This window comes from Lagopus muta, chromosome Z, assembly GCF_023343835.1.
Source record: "Lagopus muta isolate bLagMut1 chromosome Z, bLagMut1 primary, whole genome shotgun sequence".
NCBI classification, from domain to species: domain Eukaryota; kingdom Metazoa; phylum Chordata; class Aves; order Galliformes; family Phasianidae; genus Lagopus; species Lagopus muta.
The window spans coordinates 72,294,793-72,319,960 of NC_064472.1; the positions used below are offsets into that span (position 1 = coordinate 72,294,793).

Genomic DNA, 25,168 nt, shown 5'->3' on the forward strand with positions numbered 1-25,168 from the left:
GACCCTGGGCAAACTCATCAGCACTTGTCCTCCTGCCCACTACAACGGTGTTACTTTCCAACAATCAGCCTAAATAAATTCTCTGCCCATGCACCTCGTGACGAAGTTGTCTTAAAGGTAAATGGATAATGATCCCACCTCCAGCGTGACTGTCACTGGTAGCAAGGACCTGTTTTCCATCCCAGTTCTAGAAGCCCTGCTTCCAGTCACGCTGCAGGTGTAGGCAGGGAGCGACCAAACAACACCCGGAGCCTGCCATGGCCGGACCGCCGCCGCACCGGGAAAAACCGAGCAGCAGCAGCGCCCCCTGCCGGCCGCGTCGCGCCGCATCCCGATGGAGGACCGTGAGGCGGGGCGTCGTCGTCCCCGCGCCCTGATTGGCTGAGAGACGCTCGCGTTTCTCTCTGCTCGGCGGCGCCGCCTGGCGGGAAAAGGTGGCACCACTTCCCACCGCGCGGGCATGGAGCGGGAGAGCGGCGGCGGCGCCGGCCCGTGCGAGGGGGAGGAGGGCGAGGAGCGCGAGGAGCGCGAGGGCTGCGCGGGGCTGTGGGAGCTGCCGGTGGAGCGCAGCGAGAGGCGGCCGGAATGCAGCCGCTGCAGGTGAGCGGGGAGGCTGGCCGCTGCTCCAGGGTTGGAGCGGAGAGCTGCACGGGGCGTTGCGTTGCGTTGCGTTGCGTTGCGTTGCGTTGCGTTGCGTTGCGTTGCGTTGCGTTGCGTTGCGTTGCCACGCCCGCCCCGCCGGCTGAGCCCCGGGCGTGTGCCGCTGTGCGCCCTGCTTCCGCCTGAGCCGGCCTGGAGCTGCTGCTTACATGGAACCGTGAAATAAGTCAACTCACCGTCCTTGGGACACTGAGCCACGAGGAGTAGCGCTGTGCGGTGCCGCTGCTGTGCGTTTTGTCTTCGTGTTTCGTAATTTCGCTGCGATAGCAGGCAGCGCTGTGCAGTTGGTGTCCTTTTGCAGCGCGGTTTTCGTTCTGGATAAAATGAATGAACTCCAGTCTTTGTGGAGTTGGGTATTTGCAGATTGTTAATGTGGGTGGAGAACTTCTGAGGAATGTTGTCAGGAAAAGCTTTGAGACGAGTGATTGAGAGTCCTTCGTGATCTCTGGTCTTGGACTGTGGGCAAGCAAAAATCTTTGCTGCAAACACTGCCAGATGTATGCAGGACTAATTCACTGCATGTTATCCTAATTTTACCCAAAGGTGCTTTGATTAATGATTAATAACAGAATCACAGAATGGCCTGGGTTGCAAAGGAGCACAATGCTCATCCAGTTCCAACCCCTGATGTGTGCAGGTCGCCAACCAGCAGCCCAGGCTGCCCAGAGCCACATCCAGCCTGGCCTTGAATGCCTGCAGGGATTGGACATTCCTTAAGCAACACTATGAGCTGTGAAACAGTGTTTGTATGCCGAGTAAAAATGAGAAGAACCTTAATCCAATGGCCCTCTTCACCTATATCTAAAATATTATATGTGCTTCATCGGGGTACTGTTTATGTATGCATTCATTTGTGAAGATTGATAGATGAGTAATGACATTATGGAACAGTCCTCCTTCATACATTAGGAAAAAAATAATGTTCTTATGTAACTATTCCATGTATATTAACAATCCAATTAAGTTATGTACATACTGAGTGAGAAGAAGTAATGTGTTCTGTCTTCCACACAAGTAAATGATGCAGCTGCTTTATAGCACGTTGGGAAGGTAGTTAAGTGTAAACATGAACTTAATGTCTAATTGCTGATATCAGAGAAAGCAAAATAAGCATGTATTAATTCTTTCAGCAATGCCTTGTGCATGGAAATTGCTTCATTGCTTTCATTTCTTTGATGTTCTTCAGATAGGAGCTCCAGGCATTTATTTTCACTGCTCTGAGTTTACTGCAATTTTTCACTCCCTGAAAGCATTGATTTCTTATCACTGTTTGAATAAACTGCTTAGGTAACTAAACTTGTGTATTTTCCCATGGTTCATAACTTGTAGGAAGTGCCTGCAGTGTAAAGTGTTTCTGAAGCCATACCATGCATTTCCTGTTAAATTTGTATTGAAAAAGAAACAAATAAGGAAGTACACGATAGGTGGCAGTCCTGAATAGATTTCATTATTCCAGGCTCTTGAGTGGTATATTGAAGGCATCTGTTGTAAGTAACTATTAAAAACTCCTAAATCAGAGCAGTACACCACAGTTTCCACACCATGCATGGTGCTTATAGATACTGTGCCCTGCTCCCTTCTCTTTGGGTCCTTTGGTTAATGCTGCCTGTGAGGACCAAGGCCTCTGAACATAAGGCTTCACCCCATCCTCCCTGATTGGGAGATCCTGCGATCAGTAATAATACAATAAATATTTTAAATAAAACTATAGTGATTTTATTAAAAGTATTTATCATAGTTATACATTTGCAATTAATAACACTTTTTAAAATTGGGATGAAGGAAAACCCTCTAGAAATAACCTTGTTAAGACATGAAATGGACTTTCTAGATCACAGTCTCAGGGAAAGGTTATATTTTGATGATATTGGGCTTCACATGGCAGTATCTCAAGACTGCAGCATTAGCATCTACAGCAGGTTTGCAGATGGCACCAAGATAGGTGGTGCAGTTGATACAGCAGAAGGAAGGGATGCCATCCAGAGGGACTTTGTTAAATTGAAAAAGTGGGATAGTGTGTAACTAATCAGGTCCAGCATAGCAAAGTGCAAGGTTCTGTCCTTGGGCCAGATACAGATTGGGAGAACTTTGTGAGCAAAACCTAGCAGAGAAGGACGTGGGGGTCCTGGTGGATGAAAGACTGAATGTGAGCCAGCAGTGTGTGCCTGCAGCTCGGAAAGCAAATGGTATCCTGGTAAAGAGGGGTGGCCAGCAGGGACAGGGTTATGGTCAGTCCAAATCTGGGCACACAGTTACCTAAAATGATGAACTGATTCCACCTTTGTAAGCTAGTTTCAGCACAGCTAAGTGTGATGGAGTGGTTACAGAATTACAGCCTTGTTACCTGTACGTTGTATTTCTTAACAAATGAGAAGCATTGGCAAAGTTTTCCCATCTCATTACTGTGAATATAAAATAATTTTTCATTCCTGTAGTTGTTACAGAAATAAACCGTCTCAGACTTGTGTGTAATTTGATACAGAAAAGCAGAAATGTAAGAAAGATAGGGATGTGAATCATAGAATAGAATCATAGAGTGGCATGAATGGAAGTTTCAGTATATTTTTACTCTGAATTTTGTATTTACTGTATCTCTAGAAATTCCTCATGCTACTGTTTCTTTGGCCTGTATTAGCAGTAATGACTGCTGCCAGTGCTGTTGATGAAATAAAAATGTTACTGACTTTAATGCTACTTCTTTCTGCTTGGCTGAGTTTCAGAGGCACTTGTTCATTTGCTGTAATATTCTAAACAGACTAATGAGTAGTGACCTTTTTAGGCCACTTCCTTTGTGCGTGACCAACTCAGTTAACATCCATTTTGATCTGCTGGCATTTAAAAAAAAAACACAAAAAAAACCCAAGTGTCAGGCTGGCCATGTCCTTTTGACTATGGATGACTAAGGGCTAGGAAGAGCACAACCAGAGACAAGACCTGCAGCAGAGAATAATCTTGTTAATTAAAGCAACTCCAGTGCCTTTGATTTCCCGATTTCTCTGTAATTACATCAACTGTGACTTTGCCTTCAGGGTGGTGGTTTATTGAAAGAGAAGTCAAAGATGTTTTAACAGTGATCAAACTTCTTCAATTTAATCATCAGGAATCTAAAACCATAAGTGGTTCCTTTACAAGAATTGTTATTGATTTTAGTAAATATAACACAAAGCAGAAATAACCTTTTATGTATATATATATATAGATATACATATATATATTTTTCCTTTTTATATGGTAATGCCTATGTAAGTAGATGAGAGCTGAAGGCTGTTATCTGTGTACTCGAAGACTTGGTTTAGGCACAGCCAAGTCTGTAATTTTACTTGATTGTTATGGAGGAGAATTTGCCATAGGTGAATTTCACTGGAGATATGAAACATCTCTTGAAATAGAAAAGGTATTTACTTTTGCAGAAAGCAAGCTCTGGCAAATCCCAGAGCTGCTTATAGCATTCGATTGCTGCTGACGTTTGTCCTTTTGGTCCTTTGACTGGTGTCAATTGAGATTCTTCTGTTCCATCGTCTTCTCCCTTCCCTCCCTGGACTAATCAACTTTCATTTCTGCAAAACTGAGCTCTCCTGTCACTTCAGATGCATAGCTTAAACCTTACTTTATTCTTGAGTTTCTTGAACCTTGCTGTATTCTTGAGTTGATAGGCCTACAATCTCTTTTTTCTTTTTTTTTTTTTTAATTTTTATTTTCCTCTCTCTTTCCTAAGAATGAATTATCAGGATAATCTCACTCGTTCCATCTGTAGGGTTTTTTTTTTGGCCTGCCTTTCACTTCTGCACTTCTCCTTCAGTTTAAGGAAGGTGATGTTGCTCTCTTTTCTCCTTTCAGTGACTGTAATTCTGTATTTAATTCCATCATCTGTCCTCTCCTTGCAGTGCACTGGTTTGTCACTTCCTAATTTTTAAAGTGAAATAATGTCTGCATTATATTCAGTTTTCCCTTGCCCATTTTATAGCTTTAGCTTGGATCACACGTTTGCATGACTCTGCTGACATGTTTTTTCTCATATTCTGTGATGTTTTTTTGCTTGGAACAGATCATCCTTCCTGGATGTCAGCCTGGTACTTGGTTGTGTTGTTACTGCAAGTATAACTTACCTTTGGCTTTGACTTCTTTTTCCTCTGTCTTTCTTTATATCATTTGTGAAATATACCAATTATGTCCATAATTTCTGTCACGTTTATTTTTAAGTTATTTTACCCAGTTTCTAAAGCTATTAACTGTCACAACTGTCTGTAACAGGTTTTGATTCACTTGTCTTTTTGTGAGCATCCAGAAATAGATGAAGTCCTGTGTTTTGTGGCTTTTCTGAGTCATCAGTAGTAGACTGATTTATATGATTTATATGATATGATTTACACTCTAAAGTTGAATGTTACTTTTTTTAAAAAAAAAAAAAGCATAGGAGGAAAATTAGATATTTATTTCAGATGGTAGCCTTTCTAGCAGTGCTTTGAATGCATGCTAAAATGGCAGCTACTAAGGTTGGATTCTTTTCCTGACCTAGTAAATTTTTGATCAAAGATATTTCAGAAGAAATCTCAGAACTTCGAAGTTTTATTTAGGTATCTAAAAAAAAAAGTTTTTAAGCCTTCAGTAGGGGGGCACTACTGAAGGAGTGGTAGAAGACTGATGCTATGATGATGCCCACTGTTACAGTGGTTACCAGCTTGACATAACATTTATGGACATTAAAGTTTAAAATACTGTAAAGCTTAACATTGAACTATATTTGTCAATGAATGCTTAGTACGCAAGCTTTTTTTCTTCTTTTTTTTTTTCAGACATGGGAAAACTTATTGCCTTCTTAGTTGCTTTTAAATAAAGTCGGTAAACATGCTGATGTAAAAATTTCATTGAAGAAAGAAATACTAGAATAGAAAAACTGATACGGTTAACATTTATACTGAAAAGTAGTTAGGCTCAGTATAACTGCAGACAGGGAGCTCTGAAACATTTTTTATTTGGTTGACCATCAGAGAAACTTGTTTTTTTGTCTTTGAGTACTTCTTGCTTGGGTGACAGGGAAAACTGTTAGTAACTGCTTTCAGATCTTAGAGATTGGATGGGTAATGAGAGTTAGCCTCAATAGCAGGAGAATAGTAGCAAAAGTGAGACATCTAGCAGCAGAGGCATCTGGTGGAAGCTGCAGTGTTTGATGCTGTAGATATTTGCAAGTAGATATTCTCTGGATAATGGGTATCTGTAGCTTCGCAGACTGAGTTCCAGTGCTTCTTCTAAGAATGGCTGGATTGACATACTAGAGGATGGGATGCCATCTGCAGCCTGGGCAGGCTTGAGAGGTGGACCTCAAGAAGCTGAGCAGGGCCAAGTGCAAGGTCCTGCACCTGGATGGGGGCACAGATACAGGTTGGGTGGAGAATAGCTTGAGCGTAGCTCTGATGAGAAGGATTTGTGAGTGTCAGTTGATGAAAGACTCAGCATGAGCCGGCAATGTGCACTTGTGGACAAGAAGGCCAAGAACCATATCCTGGGTTGCATCAAGAGAAGAGTGACCAGGAGGTTGAGGGAGGTGATTCAGCCCTTCAGCTCTGCTCTTGTGAGATCCCACCTGCAATACTGAGTCCAGCTGTAGGGCCCCAACACACAAAGGACATGGAGCTGGGAACTGGTCAGACAAGGGCCATGAAGATGGTTCCTCCTCTACAAGAACAGACTGAAGGAACTGGGTCTCTTCAGCCTGGAGAAGAGAAGACTCCAAGGAGATCTTGTAGCATCCTGCCAGTACCTGCAGGGGCTTACAGGAAAGCTGAGGAGGGGCTTTTTATAAGGACATGTAGTGACAGGATGAATGGAAATGGTTTTAAATAGGAAGAAGGTAGATTTAGATTAGATATTTAGGAAAAAATTCTTTCCTGTGAAGGTGGTGAGATACTGGAACAAGTTGTCCTGTGAGGCTGTGGATGCCCCTTCCTTGGAAGCAGGGAAGGCTTTAAGGCCAGGCTGGATAGGGCTGTGAGCAACCTGCAGGAAGTGTCCCTGCCTACAGCAGGGAGTTGGAACTAGGTGATCTTAAAGGTCACTTCCAACCCAAACCATTCTATCGTTATGTCCATAACTCCTAGGAAATTGTAAATCAGGAATGGCACTTTATGAACAAGAGTGCTCAAAATGGGTAGGTTGGTATTTCTTGTGACATTGCTTGTGTGGTGCAGCAGTGGTGGTCCTCTTCAGTTTTGTAATGTGTGAAATTTTGTTTTCTTGGTACTTAAGTACACTTAGGTATTTTGAGAATAGTCCCATGAAGTTTTTCCTCAGTGTTTAATAGAACTTGATTTAGAAGCTTGATGAATGGGAGTTTTCGTTAGGTGGAGGTTTTAGCCTGTAAAATCATTACAGTTGGCTGGTGTTTTGCTATTTCTAATGTAAATGCATGTTAATTGTATTCAGTAATAGGGAATTTCTTCATTAAAATGCCAAAGAGATGAGCAATGTAATCCAGATGTGCCGTTTCTTTTGGGACTTGCATATAACTTCTTTTGAACTTTGAGTCTGAGTGTATGAAGTTGATTTGAAAACATTAATATGTGAAGAATAAGCAGCCAACGCAGCATGGGTAGATATCTATGTAGGCCAGTCTGAAAGTAATGCCTTGTGTTTATATCCATGGAAACTGCAACAGCAACAAAGAGTGCAGTAATATTGTTTGACAGAGCAGCTACAAAACAATATTTTTCAGCGCAATTAGAGTCACCACCGTTAGCTGGGGATTCTTGTTGGCAAAATTTCACAGAAGATTGATGGGAAAGTTCAACCTCTACTGCCACACCACCACCTCCCCTGTTAGGTTAGTTATTCTTGCCTGAAGATTGTGCATCACTTGGTCTGGGTATATTTATTTGCATCTAAGTATAAATAAATATAGATATTATTATTGTAACTATCATTCTTTTTCCCTACGCCTTTTCTTTATCTTAGTAAATAGTTTTTATCTCAACCTAAGTAATACTTTGTCTTTTCTCTAATTATCTCCCATCTCAGCTGTGTGTTGTTTAGCTACCTGCTGGGTTAAACCACAATAAGGAACCGCTCTGCAACAAAGAGCAGGACGCCTAGATGGTCAGCAGCTTGACTGAGAGCCAGCAGTGTTTCAACAGGATGTAGACATGAACTTCATCATGAAATTAACTCACAGTGATGGTGGTGTAGTGCTGGAGCGGTCTGTTTGGTATAATATAGCCATAAAGCTTCAGTCCGTGGAAGTGCTTGGTTCAGCTTGCTTAGGGCGTTAGGAATTACTCCTGCTTTGGGTGGGAAGCCAGAGCAGATGACGTTCAGAAGGTCCCTGCAGTCTGAGTTACTTGGAGTCTGTTTATAGCTTTGCACAGTTGTGCTCTGTGTGAGCTCACACCTGCGGCCTCTCAGAACGGGCATTGCTAATTTTCTCAGCATAAAATCGTACTGTTACAGTGCAAATTGTTCCTGTCAGTGTTTCCATGAAGTACCTGGCTGGTGTCTTCTTGTTAGCTTTTCTGAGCACACTCGCTAAACCAACTATGTTAATTATACAAGCTGTGTTTCCAAATTGTGGAAGAAAGGTTAGTTTTTGTGTTGGACTTCTAGCTGTTTTAATCAGAATGGAATATTATTGGATATGCTTTGATTCTATAATCAAGTACTTCAAAGCAAATGTTTAATTGGCTGTGTACCTTAAAAGCAGCATCTCAAGTATCCCTGAAAGCTTAAGAGTAACTTAATGATGTCTAATAGAAATAAAATGCCAAGTATTCAGCAAAAAAACCCAACATCGTATTGATGAAATCTAATAACTGTTCACTTTTTAGTAACAGGTGTATTATCTTAAAATACATTATTTGTTGCATGACACCGGGAAACTGGCTTTTTAAAATAACGTTTATGAAGGAGATTGTGGATTCAAAACTGAAGTGAAAGTTCACCAGAGCTGCCTGCTATTTACAAAAGGGACACTAGAGTGTAGCATTGCATTTGTAGTGCTCCTGCAGCTCTGAGCCGTCGGTAGGCGCTGAGCAGGACGTTCATCTGCCCCACACTGCCTTTTTCATGTCATATTAGGACACTGAGTTGTTCTCAAGCTCTCTGACAACAAAGCTCATTTTTTCTACCATCTATAACTGAAGTGAATAGTTATGCCGAAATTGAAGATTTTGTTTAGTATTTAACCATCTCCTAGAACTGGTTATAAAGCTGTTAACCGTATGTTTTTTTTCAAGCTCATGTTCACTTACAGGTGGATTGCAGAGAATGGTGGGTTTTCTTTCTAATATGAATATTTACTATTTAAAGACGTAGTTTTGCTTGTTAGAAGGCATCCACTTTTCTTTTTGTGCTATCTGTAGGTCGGCACAGGCTTTCTGTTATGTGTTCATTTGTTTTACTTAAATAGATTATAATTTGATTTCATTGCTTTTCTAGTTATTTGTGAGAGGAAAAATGCTTACATTCATAGTTCTGTGTGAGTAGAAGAATCAGGTGATGAGATACGGCATTGTGGAGTGGGCTGGGAAATATAAATACTTAGCTCTTCTTTTAATTGATGTCCAAATGATGTGTGTGTTCTGAGTCTGCTTTCACTTTAGGTCAGTGGCAGAATTCACCCCTGAGGTTACTTGGTGTGAGAGTGACCATGTAACTCTGCTTTTACGTCTGCTTTGTTTCAAGCCAGGATTCAGGCATAGTTTGCTGTCTACAAACAGAGTAAATAAATGCCAAAAGGGTCTGTCCTTACTGTCTGTCCCTAAAATATTGTATTAAATAAGGTGGTGTTACATAGGTGGACCTGAATTTCAAATATGGAAATAGCTGTCACATATGTGGTTAAATTACTGTAAAAGTCAGTTGTATTAATCACATGGTCTGATGCTTTTGGAACAAGAGAATGTTGTAGAACTACCCTAGGAAAACTGACTGTGGAAGAAAGCTGAAAATCTTCATGAAAGACTTGGAAAAACCAGAAACATTTGCTAGAAGTGTTTACTCTTGCATAGATTCCTGCAAGGTTTCACATAATGAGAAGTTGCAATAATCTCTTTTTAGTCAAAAAAGCAACCACAACATAACAATAGGTGAAGCTTTTCAGTAATTTAGCTTCACATAGCATAGCAGGTTTAAAGAGCTTCAGCTTTGCAGTGCTGGAGGCAGCTGAAATCTTGCATAGAATTACAGAATTCTTTGTGTTGGGACTCTAAAGGTCATCCAGTCCAACTCCTCTGCACTGAGCAGGGACACCCACAGCTCAGTCATGGTGCTCAGAGGCTGGTCCAGCCTAATCATGAGTGTCTCCAGGGATGGAGCATCTGCCACCTCTCTGGGCAATCTGTTCCACTGGTTCACTGCCCTTATAAAAAAACTATTTTCTTATATCCTTTCTTCTCAGGTTGCACTGAAAGTAGTGCATCCTATTTATTTCCATGGAAACTACAACAGATGCAAAGAGTACAATAACAGTGTTTGATGGAGCAAATTGTCAGCTACAAAATGCTATTTTTCCACACAGTCACCACCGTTAGTTTTGCATTTTCTCCTGTTAGGAACAAGAGCCTCTCTTGTAAACATCTGCACCAGCAGAGGTGACCCACTGGTGCCGTCACCACTGCTGAAACACTCCACCAACTGCCTTACTGTGCTCACGTCCACTGTTTGTTCTCTATAAATGCTCAGCAAGCGTTAATGAATGGCAGTGGGTGCCTTTTTTTGCACACTGAGGAATTCGCACACCTTTGCTTCATAGGCACATCCATGTCAGATGCAACCTTGTCAGACTGCCCCTGTGCTGCCATCTGTTGCATGGCAAAAAATGGGATATTGTCAGTGAGGCTCAACCTCTATTGCCATACCACTAATGTTATGTTGGCCTCTGATGTGTTGGGTCAACGTAATAAAATAGAAGACATTACTTTCAGATAAGCCCTTGTATATAGTCAGAAATCAATATACCTTGGGTTGATCCAACCAAAGACCCGCATTAGAATCAGTGCCACCAAAAAAAAGAAAGTGCCTGCATCTGAAAACTCTGGATGGTGCGTTAAACTATTTCCAAAATGGGAACGCAAAAAGCTTATTAAAAAAAGAAGAAAAAAAGATTTTCAAGTGGAGGTTCTTAAAATTGTCATCTCAAACCTTCCTTTAATTTCTCTGCTCTGATTTTTTAATTGAAGATGCACAGACTCTGAACTTTGTACATGCAGGATTTTGCAGTCTCCAGCTGTGTGGTATTAACCACTCTTCCTAGAGATGTGTATGTGAAAAAGGAGGGAAGCACTGAGCATTTATTTCACTGAAACTGAAGCTGTTGTCTTTTCTACTTAGCTGCAACGGCATTATATACTAGGCAGTTCTGCTTTAACCTGGCCATCCGTTACCTTAATTTCTTCACTAGAACTGAACATAAAAAAACGATCTGAAAGACATGTACTGCAGCAGGTCAAGAAGCCACTAAGCTATAAAACAGTACAGAGAAGTAAAGCTGGTTGTAACACAAAGTACCTGCTGTTTGATTTCCTTGCCTAAGGACACCAAGCTGAAAAATCTGGCTTGAGTGGCACTGCTACTGCCAGACTCGACTGGCATATGATCTGACTTCTTTTTACTTTTATAATATGCACAGGGTAAAATCTCTGTCCATGAAGCTCTTTGATAAGTGTTTTTATTGATCAGACTTTTTCATGTACCAGCGTGGCATTGCATTTGTACAGTGTTATCACAGGGAAGAAACCCTGGCATTTAAAAACTGTACTTCTTCCTACTTTTTTAGTGAAGAGTTGACCCTGATATTGCAGTAGGGCCCCTGGCAGTAGAAAGCAACACCAGGGCTAGATGCCATTTACCTGCACTCGACTGAGCTATGGGAACAAACATATTTATGTCCCTCTTCTCTTGGACCAGATGTGCTTGTCTCTGCTTTTGGGAGTTTAACTTTCCCATTTTCAGCCTCCAAAAATGGAATGTGAACTCTCCTACCCACGTTTGGTATCTTTTTGTTTCTAGCTGTTGTTCACAGAGCTCACTAGAGGCGTCTCTGCTTCTCCCATCCTGTAAATGCTTTTGCTTTCATTAGTTCACATAATCACCTAGGAATGTGAGATACGATCACTGTCCTCAGTCTTTGTTGCATTATGCTTCTCAAACACTGTAAGCTGTAGAAACCTGCTGCCCTCTCACCTGTGTCTCAGTTACCACCCTTTTCACTTGGGTGAAGCCCAGTGTGTGGCAGAAGCATGGTTGCTTGGCCCCTCAGCAATTGAGTGGAAATCAAAAGTTAGCCAGTTGGAAGATATGCTTTCTGTTTCTCTTGTATCTTCCTCTTGTTTCTGTTCACAGTGTATTTCATAGCCTCACTCCAATCAGCAGCGTTTATGTCTGTGTTGTAATTTTGGTGGAGCCAGTGGATGGGAAAGCAGCCTAAAAGAGGTGCCAGATGGCAGATGTTTTGGTTTCAGTCTGTGCAAACTCCCACCGTCCTGGCTGGGAAAGGAGAGGAGGACTGGCAGACCTGTAGCTGTTGTGAATTTGTCCTTGCATTCTTGGCACAGATGAAGATTAGTCCCAAGAGAACCACTGCACTCACTGCTGGAAGCATGAGGATACATCCATGGATGCACACTCTGTGCTGCTTGTCTGTGTGTGATGTATGCTAAGACAGCTCTCTCCCTCATGTTTTTCTATTGCAGTAAATTCTTCCTTAGTATTTCTTCTTATGAATTCAGGAATGATGTTCCACAGGCAGAACGTTGAAAAATAAAAACAAAGTACTGTAATCCTCCAGATAAGAAACCTCACAGCCACTCCACTCACAGCAACCATCTTAGTGGTAATTGAAGGGTTTCTTTCTGCTTACCTTCCTTGAAGTACCAAATTGTGTTAAAACTGAATTGTGGAAAGCCTAAATCAAAGGTATTTTTCAGTACTGCCTTCACAAATTGTCAACTACAGATACAAGTCAACAGCATGCACAATTACCTTGACTTTTAACATGTGACCACTTAATCAATCAAGTGTAATGAACAATATTACAGCTGAAGACAAGCTATATTTGCTACTCCTCAGGTAAGCCTTGAAGAAGACTTTGAAGACCGTGTTGAAAGCCACTGAAACATGGAGATGAGGCACACATTTGATGACGCTGATTTGTGGGCAGTGGTGGTTAATGATTGCACTAGATGTTCTTAGAAGTCTTTCCCAACCATAATGATGCTATGATTCTGTGATATTCACTTCTAGACTACCACTGCCCAGAAACTGGTCATCACAATGCACAGCCCGTTGTCTTGTTCCAGTTTTTGCTGGGAAAACAGACCACATTATTTTGAAGCAGAACATCATAATTTAGATGTAAAGAATGAAAGGAAAGCAGTGAGAGCACAGCGCATGATTTTTTGTTGTATATGAAGACAGAGAATAATTTTTGAGTCCTGCCAGTATGTCTGGTTGCTTTGTCATGAGTTTTTAAACGAGAAATGCTGAAAAACAGGTAGAAAGATGTTGGACAGCTTTGAGCTATAGTGAAATTGCTTACAGGTGAATATTACCATAAAAATTGTTCTCCTTCGAATTACTCTTCCTACCCCTGGGCTTTTCCATAATATTCTCAATACTGCTGTTTTGCCTGGAGTCCGGTGCAGATTGCTTTCATTTCCAGAAATGGATGAAAACTTATAGTTGTCATTAACTGAGTCTCCTGGTGCTCTGCCCCTGCTCTTCTGTAACATCAGTACCATACACTGCACACGACAGAGCACATGCTTTCAACAGAAAAAAAAGCACAAAAAGCCTTTTCAGCCTGGGTGGCCTTTCTGAGAGTGAAGGCAGCTTTTTTGGTAGTGGGACGGGACTTCTCCTGTTCAGAACTGTTTCCTAAATGATTACTGGTATAAACTCATAACATACATCTCGTGTAGGGATAAAGTGCGTGTTGTATTTTTTATTTTTTTTGTCTCAGCATGATAACCATTACATGCCAAGGTGAGAGTACAGAAATAAGTCTTTGTGCTCCTAGGATGGGGTTGTAAAAGTACCCAACCCATTCAACATAATTGGGCGCCTAATTGAGTACTTAAAAGTAATGTATATACACATGTATGCCATTAAGTTATATTGGAAAGTATTCTGTTTGTAATTGTGTGTGCTCTGCTCCCTACAAATCAAAGTATAGTTGGTTCTGTGATGATTTAGATCCTTTTTTACAACATTAATAATGCTAAAAAACAACCCATGAAGAACATGAGCCAGCCACGGAAAATACAAAGAACATACACCAGAAAAAGGGAAACTTGGAGACTTGAAAACAAGTAAATTATATCTGTCCAACTTTGTAATAGTAAATGCCCTGAGGTCAGAAACCATCAGAAACTGTTTCTGCCTGCTAATAAAAGCTAGGGAACAATGCAGCTCTTTGTATCAGAGTTGCCAGTTGACTATTTTGGTACCTTTATGTAGTAGATTTTCACATCCTAATCTCTCCTCAAAAGAAAATACAGTCGTGGGGAGAATTCTTTTGCTAATGAAACCAGGCATGGGGTGGTTTCGTTTCAGTAATGAGGAGAAGCTAAGGGATCTCACTTTGTGGGAAACGAGTGAATATGTTGATCAAAAGAGGATGAGCTTTTATTTAGCGCCCTGGGTGCAGGCATCAAAAAGCCCGTGGGAGTGTCTGCTGCCTCCAGGTTGTTAAGAAACTGTTTGCAGATGTGTTTGTTTAAATTATCTACATGAGAAGATTAAAATTTGGAAGAAAGGCGCTGTCACAGTATTGGAGATGCTCTGATCTCGTCAGATCTGGAAGCTGGGTTGGTTTCTTGTGGCTCAGAGTGAAGGCCATTGCTAGACCTGAATGCTGAAGTTGGTGAGCTCTTCATTTTTGTTTCAAAGCCTTTAGTAATTAACTGATACCCCAGAATGTTCCACATATATGGAGGCGTGTCAAGAGGAAAATGCCAGCTCTAGAAATGGGAAGGAAAGAAAGAAGGCAAGTTTTTGGAGCATTATATTGGTAGAGCATATGGGAATAATTCCATTTTGTCTTTTTTTTTTTTTTGGTTCATGAGCTTTTTAATATAAATATTTTAAAATAATTTCTTTGATCAGTAGCAATTTCTTCCCCTCCTCCGTCATGCTCAGTTCAGATTTTGGCTATTGTTAGGTAACTTTTAACTGGTTCCCCTTGGCAAGGGAAAGTAATCTTTCTATGGCAGTAGTTAGGGCTAGAAAGAGGCAGGGATCTTAAATTAACGCAGCCTGCAAGCTGTTAAAGGCCAATTTATCCACTGTTATTGCCTTTTTTACTGCGTTGCCATTTACAGGTAAGAGCTAATGTTTTATTTTAAGATGGTCTGAGTAAAGAACAGTTATGCTGGCTTAGATCACTTAGCTTGCTTAGTGGAGTGCTCTTGTGGGCAAGCATTGCGGTGTTGGTGGGGCTGGCCACGAGCTTGGCCTGGACCTGAGGATTAACTTCAACACAGCACATCTGCTGCAGTGGCTTCTTACGTTGTCTCGTGTGTGATCAACACAAAAACTGCTAACGACAAAAATCAGGAGGAGGCTGCAGGTCGAGGTGTGCTTGGAGTTGCTTGGATTCAGCTGAAAATCCCAACTTCATTTTCTTCATCTTGGAGGGTTTGTTTTGCAGGCAAAGTGAATTGTGAGTAATGGTAATCAGATCAGCTCTAAGGAAGTCCGTTGTTTTTCCAGTAATTGCTCTGTGTATGCTGTAACAACTTCAGTGATTCTGTGCAGCTTTAAGCTTAATTCTTCGCTTCTGTTTATTCCTGACTATTCAACATATTAGTTTAATGCCAAATATATGTAGGCTAATTTATTTGAATACGATTCTCCCATTAAAAATTCTAACGATGCATGCAATGCACCAAAAAACATCAAATAGTTGTGCTAGTTTTTCACACTTCAATTAGACTTCAACTTGAAATGCATGGTGCTGTTTGTTTTCATACTTCTTGTCTGCTGTGCGTTTCAGAACGAATGAAATGATAAAAACTTGATATACAGCGTATTTGGGGTTTGTTGTGAGTATACCTTAAAATATTATGAATATTATACTATGAATAGTCCTTCAACTGTATTAATTATATACTCTGTTACAGCATTCTGTCTAACTTGAAACAGTAACTTGGTGTAAAATGCAGTAACAAGTTCATATAATTGGGGTATGGTTGCTCCTCCTGAAGGTGATGAAAGGGTTATGAAAGTGCTTTAATGCTAACCATACCACAGAAGATGTCTGAACAACGTTTTCAAAATTCAGTTTGAATGAAAACCTTCTTTTCTTTCTGTTTTAAAAGCAGCAGAGATCTCAGAATTTTTTATCATGTTTCAACGTACTGTTTCATGAGGGGGGAGTCCTTAGTGGCCCTTTTGGGGCAGGGTAAGGGTTGGTGCAATATATTTATGCCACTGCTGATTAATTTTATTGTTTTCCCCTCTGTTCTGTCGTGTAGCCGCCCTCAGAAGGTGTGTTTGTGTCCATTCCTGCCGATACATCCACTGAAAATCTCCACCTGCTTGTATATAATTCAGCATCCTGCAGAGGTGAGTAAAGATGCAAGAGTTCAGCTACCATCTTAGTGCAGCAAATGGTCTACAAGAGGAAGCAATCATGTTTTTAACACAGTAATTTTTCCTTTAAAATCAGAGAGCTGAGGTACCAGTTCATCCCAATTACGGTGACTTCTGAAAACATGCTTGACTTCTGTGGTCTTCATATACACAAGACATCTTTCTTCATTTGGATAATCCCATTAAATTTGGAGGTCTGCTTGGTGTGGCACAAACTGTTTCAGGAGGGAATCTTGATACAACACAGAATTATTCTCTTACAAATATGAATTAAGCAATGCATCTTGGTAGTGACTCGAAGTATTTAGATAATGGAAATCTATAGTTTAGTTTCAAAATAGTCTGTTTCTGTGATTTTTTTGTTTTTGTTTTTGTTTTGTTTTGTTTTGTTTTGTTTCACTTACTGAAGTGAAGTACGTGAAAGAGCTACTGAAGGAACAGCTTTCTTTGCAGTTTCCTGGTAAAGGTACTTTTGCTTTTCAGAGACTCTGAGTAGCTTTAAAGTGTGTCCTGGACTGGACTTTATATACAGTGCATCCTTTTATGATTTTGCCCATTTCATGCCTTCAGGGGTTTAATGGGCTCTTGATTTTTGATTTAGCTATTAGAGGCGTTTATACTGATGTTTTATTTTCTGCTAATAATGCAGTATTGTGCTGGATCACAAGTTTTGGAAAAAAAGAAGTAGCAAAATGTACCAGAGAGCCATGAACTGATATTTGATTTGTGTTGAACGTATTGTGCTGAAAAGTACTAGAACAAGTTTACACGGTCTTTCTAGATCCCCTGATCATCCTTCTGACATGCGATCTGCATTTTTCTTTAGTTAGGTTTAATTAGCAGCTTTCTGTTACAATAGAGTGCAACTGTTGCACAGGTATACGTTCATGGAAACAAGTGGTTAGAGCAGTGCTATCCAAATAATGAAGACATCAGAGCAGAAAAGATTAACTATCTGGCTGTAGAAGGGAACTTGGCTTGTAGGAGGCAAATCCAAACAAACGCTGAAAAAGCTAAGAAAATGGCTTGTGATGACTTTAGTTGATCACGAGTGATTCTTTTGATATGAGAATGGCAGAGGCATACTTGCTGAAGGGTAGGTTCCCTGTGCTGTAGCTGCTTCTAATCAAAACTCAGTCAGACTTCGAGGCAGATAAACCTTTTGAATGTAGTAACAGCATCTGATCCTTCAGGCTGCCATGCCATTATAGAAGTACGTTTCAGAAGTATCATTAAACTAACCAAACAGAGAATGTATTTCTCCTGCTGTGCATCAGTGATGACTTTCATCCTCCACCTGTTTTGTTATTTATTGGGTTTTGCAGTTTCCAGTGCAGTAAGTAGACCACCAACTGTGGAGTGATTATTGCATTGTGACTTATATCTGGGTAAGAGGGTAAAGCATGAAAGTGAGAGGATTCCTGCTCCTCCACTGTCCTTCAATCCAGAAGGCATGCTGTTGGATACATTCACACAAATGTTAGGTGCTGTGAAAGAGAGTAGTCTCCTAATGCGTGGCAGCAAGGATTCCCTAAGATCCCAGGTTATGAATCTTACCATCCAGCATTCATCTTTGCATAATAGATCCATAGATTAATTCAAATTTGATTTGTGAAGATAATTCAGCGTTGCATGTCTAGGTGCACATGTTTTTGGAATAGTGTTAGTGCACTACTGTTAATAATGAGAGTAATTTAAAAATAGATACAAACCAGGGATCCTAACCCTCTCAGCAGGAATAGTGGAGCAGTGAAGAGCATATTTGCCTAGTATGATTTCTGCTATTTTCTTCTTTCCACATACATGTGAATATAATAAATACAAATAGGTAAACTGCTTTTCTCATCTTTTTTCTCTCCCATGCCTTCATTTGCAGTCCTGATGGTCAGTGGCATGGTCAGGTGTGTACAAACTGCTGTGCAGCTTTTTCTTACCTCTGCCTTATTGTCCATGGAGTGATCCGCAGTGGAGCAGAGGCCACTGTATACTTTTTGGAGATTGGGTGGTGGTTATAACAGGGCCCTTAGACTACTGCTTAGGTTGTTCTGTTTCTCTGCCTTCTTTCTTTCCAGAATTGTAAGAATTTTCATTTTTCTGCACCTGTGAGAAAATGTGTATTTAGTGAGCTTGTATATGGATCTAATAACATTCTTTATTGAATGGTAAGAATAAAATACAATTTGCTAATTGTTTTACAAGTTCAGGAGAAAATGAAGTAAGGTGTATTTACTGCTTGAAATAAATGTTTTTATTAGTTAAAAATTTCATGGTAGAACGACCCTGCAGTGTTACCAAAAAATTTCATGAATTCCCTTAAAAGGAAAAAAAGCAATCTAAAAGCAACTTCTTCAAACCTACTTGTATAGATATACTTCAGTTGTTAAATAATGATTAGGCAAAGAATTATGCATTAAATTTATGATGCTGAGAAGAACAAAGGAGACTATAACTATTCTCTTTCAAAGCAGAAAATAGAAAATAGCTGATATGCTAACAGGCTGTATATGAAATAGCTAAATACAGGCATTTTTGTGATGTGAATTCTAAACAAATGGAACGTATTTTAGAGGTAGTTTTGTTTAGCTGTTCTTAAGCTCCTTTTCTCTAACAATTCTTTCCAGTTTTGACTTCTGTATTATATCTTCTTGTAAACATAGATTGGTTTTTAGATTGGAAATCTGCAACTTTTTCCCTGTTGGCAAGAGAGTGCATTTATTTGGTGAAAGGTAATTCTGAAACAATTCAACATTGAAGAGAATGATTGAATGGCTTTCCCATGACTGATAAGCTTTTAAAATTTTTGCTTTTTAGAGATAAAGAATTAATTTTCTTCCAGTTCTTTCTTGCTGCTCTTAACGTTTGTATGGATCAGGGTGTTTGTGATCTTGTGCTGCCAATGGTGACTTATTCAGCTTTGTCAAGATAGTAATCGATGGTAGTTTGAAGGATATTTCTCCCTCACTTTTCTTGCACTTCATTCACCAGATACTTTGATCTTCATCTGTCCCTAGGACACATCATACTGCTGCAACAGTGCAAAGTGGTGGTGCTTATAGTAAGACAGCTTACTCCTGTAACTCTGTGGTGGTTTATTTATACTTCACAGAATCAGTAGGTATGGAGCAGAAGAAGCAAAATTAGTGAAGGTTTTAGGCAACAGTGATGTAAAGATTCACAGAACTAATTTGAGAGCATTTTGATGATGTAAGGGCTATAGGTGGTTGCACGTTGGTACTTGTGGAGAGTAAGAGCCACAGAAATCATGAGCTGAACTAGTCAGGGCTATTACTTGTTTGCACATACTGAACTGTTGACATATGACTCATATATATAAAAATGGATCAACTCCCCAGCTTTTTATTAATTAATTGCATGGCTTAGGGACTGAACTTTGGATTTTCAGTGTCTGAATTGTAAGACATTGAAATTGAGAATACATTAAGTGTTTTGGGTTTTTGTAATCCTAATGTAGTCTCTAGTGTCTAGACTTCTGCTAGGTTCAGCTAATGTACGTCTTTGTTTCTCTTGTTACAAAAAATAAACTGAAACTTATTTTCATCTTTCAGTTTTCAGTGTTGCTTCCATTAAATTCAAGATAAACCTTTGTTCCCTCTTCGTTGTCAGGAAACACAAATTGACACATTCTCTCTACTCTTAACATTTACTGAAGATGTCCTAAAAATTCTAGCTCAATCTGCAATGCTTCTTGTCTAGATAACAATGAGTTACATTGTGTATGAAAACAAATTTCTCTGTTTAGTATGTAGATGGTTTGGTCCACCTGTCAGTTCTTCCCTCTTCCCTCCGTCTTGTGAAGCAGGCATTCCTTAGTCCAGCACAGCTCTCTTGCATGCTATTTGAGATCTGAAGAGCCTCTGCTCCCCTCCCAGCCATGGCAATCTTCTCCTTATCTGCAACAAAGATGTAAGCAGATGCCTGCTCTGCACAGCCCGAATGGCAGGAGGTAGAGCATTCACAGCAGCTTCAGTGTTGTGCTACTTATGCTATTGTGAGCTGGTAACAGAGTGGAGATATTTATGTTTTACACCATTTTGACTCACCTTTTGCTCATCTTTTTTTGCGTTTGTCTGTGAAAATGAAGCCCTCCCCTTGTTTTCCAGTGCAGAGAAATTAATGCTCCAACCTGTTACTTTGATGTTAATGCTGTTTTTGCCTACATTTTGTTATTATTCCACGTATGGTTGGTTTTTTTTTTTTTGTACTGATAACCTAGCCCAAACTCTTGCTAATGGTCATAGTTTAGGACAAAATTAAATTCCTTGCTCTTGGTAAAAGCAATATGTATGAAACTGATTTTGTGTGTGTGTGTGTGTGTTAATTTATTGTTGGTAGTTCTCTGTGTGTAGTCAAAGATCTTAAAAGTAGATGGCAATATTAACAGTTCACAGAAGCCCTCCTTGATTTTACTCAAAAGTGACTTTTCTTTTTTGCAGGAAAGTCGGGTTTTAAGGACAGTGCCTTTGCTAACAGCTTGTCTCCCTCCAGACAAATGTAAAATTTTGGTTGGTCGGCGTTTTAGTGAAGACAGGTGAGCAGGACTGCTTATGCATTTTTCTGGGTTGCTTTAAATTATGAAGGTATTTCTTCCAGTATCTTTATTAATAGCAAGCAGTGTTCTTAATTTTTGTTTCTAGTCTATACATTCACTTTTGGTGACTTTGATTCCCAGTAAAATAAGCCAGTAAAATTTGGTGTGATGGCCTGAAACATTTAATATATCTTCCTCTACTTTGTAGCTTTTACTGTATCAGTATTTGTCAAGATTCTGTAGTGCAACACTTTCTCTCTCATAATGGGCTACTTTCCTTCCTTTTTCAGTTTTCTCTTTATGTGTACCATGTCACCAGTATTTCAAGTAGTAAGATGGCTCCTTCTTTCCTTGCTCTTTCAGTAAACTACAGTGCACTGAGTTTGTCAGCTCACTTCCTTCAGCTATGGTGCTCCTGGTTCAAGCCTTCACTCTGCTACTCTTAGAAAGCTTTTTGCAATTAATTTCTGACCTGTTACTTGTGTTTCTTTCCATATTTGTTTTGTTTGACAAACCACTTGATGTCATTCAAATACAAGTAACATTTTGTACTAATGTGTGTGACACTGTACTTAAGAAGGCAGCCCAGAGGTGAAAAAGCTTCTTAGAGAATGTATTTTCTTCAAATGCTTTTCCTTTTCTCTTATAATTAATTGCATGAAATCATAGCTCTCAGATCTTTTTTTTTTTTTCTTTTTTCTTTTTAGTACTCTGAGATTTTGGACAATATTGGTCTCCTAGGTAATGTCTTTCATCTTCATTAGATGGAGCTAAATCTTAGAAACCAGTTCTTGGAACAAATGCTAATGACATTTTACTGCGTACATTTTAATAAATGCAAACAAAAATCATGAATACTGATGAAGGAAATTAATTCTAAAATTGAGTTTAATCTTTGGAGAAAACTTCTTGTAGAGTTCACTGAACAAAAACATCAGAAGGTGATTCAGAATGCTGCTTCCATGCCTTTGTGCTGCCCGTATAGTAAGTAAAGTACGTTAGAAATATATTACTTTTCTATTAGTCTTCTATGATAATAACAATAATAATTATCTAAGAAGTTCCAGGCCACAGGGAGATTGTTCTCTCTTCCCATTAAACCTGAAAATGAAGCAGCTTCTCATACTGTTGTGTGCAGAGTGGAACACCATCAGTGCAGTCTTGTTTCTAGTGAATATACTTAGAATTTTTTTTTAGAAGTGATGATTACAGTTTTAAAGCTTCTTCAGGCTTGAATATTGAGATTTCCCTGACATAAAGGATCCTATTTAGGTCAGAATCACTTGTGAACATCTCAAGCACCAGATAGTTTAAATAGATTCAGAATTATATTGTTCCTATGAGAAGGATGCTTTCTGCCACAAGACATTATAAAGATGGTGATTGAAATAAGTTTTCTTGAGATTAATTTGCATTTCGCAGATTTAATCTACAGTACTTCAAGGCTGTAAACCATTAGGAAGAATCTGCAGCATGCCTGCTTTGTGAGTGTGAGACTGCAGAAATTTTGAATGCTCATTCATTGAGTTCTTAGAATCACAGAATTGATTATGTCGGATTAAAGATACCCAGTCCAGCTCCCCAGCAATGAGCAGCCACAGCTCCATCAGGTGCTCAGAACCCAGTCCAACCTGACCGTCTCCAAGGACGGGGCATCCACTTCTTCCTTAAATCCAATCTAAATCTCCTCTCTTGTAGTTTGAAACCATTTCCCCTAGTTCTATCGTGGCAGATGCTGCTAAAGAATCAGTCTTGTTCTTTCTTATAACCTTCCCTTTAGATACTGAAAGGCCACTATAACATCTCCCTGGAGCCTTCTCTTCTCCCTGTTGAACAGCCCCAGTTCTCAGCCTGTCCTCATAGAATTTTATTCTCTTCATCCTGGGAAGCATATTCCATTTTTACAACATGCCATTTCTACAGTTCTTTTGTTTTTCTTAGCTCTCTATTCAACTTTTCATTGTTTTATTCTATATTCCTTACTTTTAAGCAGCACTAGTTGCTGGAATATCTGGCAAAAATGTTGTATCAATGTAGTTTTGTACTTGTTAGCATCCTGTCAGGCTTCCCTGCTGTGGTGTGTTCTAGGAGTAGGCATCTGCAGATATAGGTAGAAACTTCTCAGTGTTTACAGTGAATGAGGAGGGCTGTACTGATTCCTTTGCTAACAGGACTCTTAAAAAGTCAAAATATGAGCTGCACTGCTGCTGTCTATGGCATATTAAGCTAAACAGTTTTTTTTCTTTCTTTTTTTTTTCCCTTTACATAACACCCATGCTTTGTAAGTAACTTGTTAGTTGCTATATAAGCTCCTTAATCACCCTTGCCCGACATGGATGTACACTTTGTTATTTTGAGCGAGGAAAAAAAATCATCAATGTATGCCTACTGATTAAAGCCTTCCATTTGCTTCTTCTGAAGTTCTGCTTTGACGCTTACATTGTCTGCAGCTTCCACCAGAAATGTGTAGGTTGGAAGGGAATAGAAACAATTAAGTCTGAGTGCACTGGTCTTGCATGTAAACAGAGCCTACAGATAGAGGAATAATAAGAAGTACACGCTGATGTAGAAGTAGTCTTCCTCTCTTTCAAAAGGTCAAGCATATTCCATGGAAACTGAAGTTTTCGCTATGACATGGCCAAGTAACATTCAGTGAAACACAAAAAGTTGATAGGGTTAGTCAGACCTGCCAAAACAGCATGGAGAACTCTGCTTAATTTCTACATTGCCAGTAATTTCAGTTATGATTATTCATTTCTGTTACAAGACTTCAGATTCATATTATTATTGCTGCAAAACACATGCATATGTGAATCAGTTATAATGTGGACAAAATGCATTTTACTAATACATTTGACAAGGGACTGTTCTAACTCCCTGTACCTTAGGTTTTCAAATCTCATTGAATCTGTGAATTGAAAGCGTGGAAATTAATTTATATTAATATCTCAATGTCTTATTCTGTGTTTATAAAATAAATGGATTTTTAACAGTTTGTAGTAATTGTAATGTAACTTAATCACTCGTATTGGGAATGTTAGGAAGATGTTGATATGACTTTTTAACTGTTGTATCCATTTTACTTTGCATATTTCCTGCTTAGAAGGACTGCTTATCTCATAGTTGTAAGCTGCTCTTTGCTTCCCATCTTTTTTTCACAGAACAGTGTATTTTCTTACTGACTTGACACGTGTCATTCGTGTAGTTCTTCTTTTGTCTCGTTGGTATTCAAATTTACACCACATATCCATAACCATAGAATCACAGAAAACCACAGTATGGCTTAGGTTGGAAGAGACCTCAAAGCTCATCTAGTTCCAATCCCACTGCTGTTGGTATGGTTGTCAGCCACTAGATCAGACTGCCCAAGGGCCCCATCCAGCCTGGCCTTGAACACCTGTAGGTCCAACAGCTGTTCTGAGTGACCTGTTTCAGTGCCTCACCACCCTTTGAATAAAGAATTTCTGCATAACGTCTAACCTAAATCTCCTCTCTTTTAGTTTAAAGCCATTGTCCCTTGTCCTGACATGATTGGACTACGTAAAAAATTGATCTTCCTCCTGCTCCCTTCATCTACAGGAAGGGTGCAATGAGGCCTTTTTTTTTCCAAGCTAAAGAAGCCCAGCTTCCTCAATCTTTCTTGATTGCAGAGCTGCTCCATCCCTCTGATCATCTGCATGGCCCTCCTCAGGGCCCACTCCAACATCTCCATGTCTTCATTACGTCTTGTGTCCCACTCCCAACAGTTTATGTGTTTCTGTGCTGAGGGCATTATAGTTATGTAACTACACTGTGGTTTCCAACTGTGGTGTATTTCCCATGCTGCATTCTTTGGTGTAGAGGCACTTCAGTTGGGCTATTGGCCACGTTACCTCCTTGGAGGAGCCCTCCCACGTGCAAACTTCCATGCAAACTGTGCAACCTTCTCCTCTGCCTTTCTTGGCAGGTTCATGTTAGAAATAAAAGATGTTTGTAGTTTTTTATTTGTGTTTCAATTCTGTAAGTTTTCTAGCAGCACAAATCCAGCACAAATCCCATTCTACTATCATTGCATCTGATTCTCTTACAAAACTCCTACTATTTTCACTAGCTACTACCTATCCAAATCCTTCATATTTGACCCTACCATTTATAGACAATTACTTACTTGGTGGTATCTCAAATTCTTCAGTACTTCATAGGTTCAATTTCTGGTTTATAGTGCTTCATCAAAGACTATTTTTATTGTGTTTATATATCTGTTTTAATATTTCTCCTTACTGAAGTTATATATAATCTTTCAAACTTAATATTCTTTCAGATTTCTGCATGCTTCAAAATTCCTCTGAGTACTGCTAAGCAGTTTCTTCCTTTCTGCTATTACTCAGTCCTCAGATGGTT

At 39.7% G+C, this 25,168-nt stretch overlaps 1 protein-coding gene across 2 annotated transcripts in view; it reads left to right on the forward strand.

Annotated features, from left to right (window-relative positions):
• The first annotated feature begins 418 nt into the window (after positions 1–418).
• DTWD2 (DTW domain containing 2) overlaps positions 419–25,168 on the forward strand; it is a 64,138-nt gene continuing 39,388 nt past the window's right edge. The window contains exons 1-3 of one of the 2 annotated variants that reach the window (XM_048931832.1): positions 419–600; positions 16,122–16,212; positions 20,694–20,788. In XM_048931832.1, the coding sequence (XP_048787789.1) occupies positions 461–600; positions 16,122–16,212; positions 20,694–20,788 (326 nt within the window). In that variant the 5' untranslated portion in view covers positions 419–460. Of the gene's footprint in view, positions 601–14,523; positions 14,633–16,121; positions 16,213–20,693; positions 20,789–25,168 lie in introns of those variants that run through there. The other variant, XM_048931833.1, reaches the window with a different exon arrangement.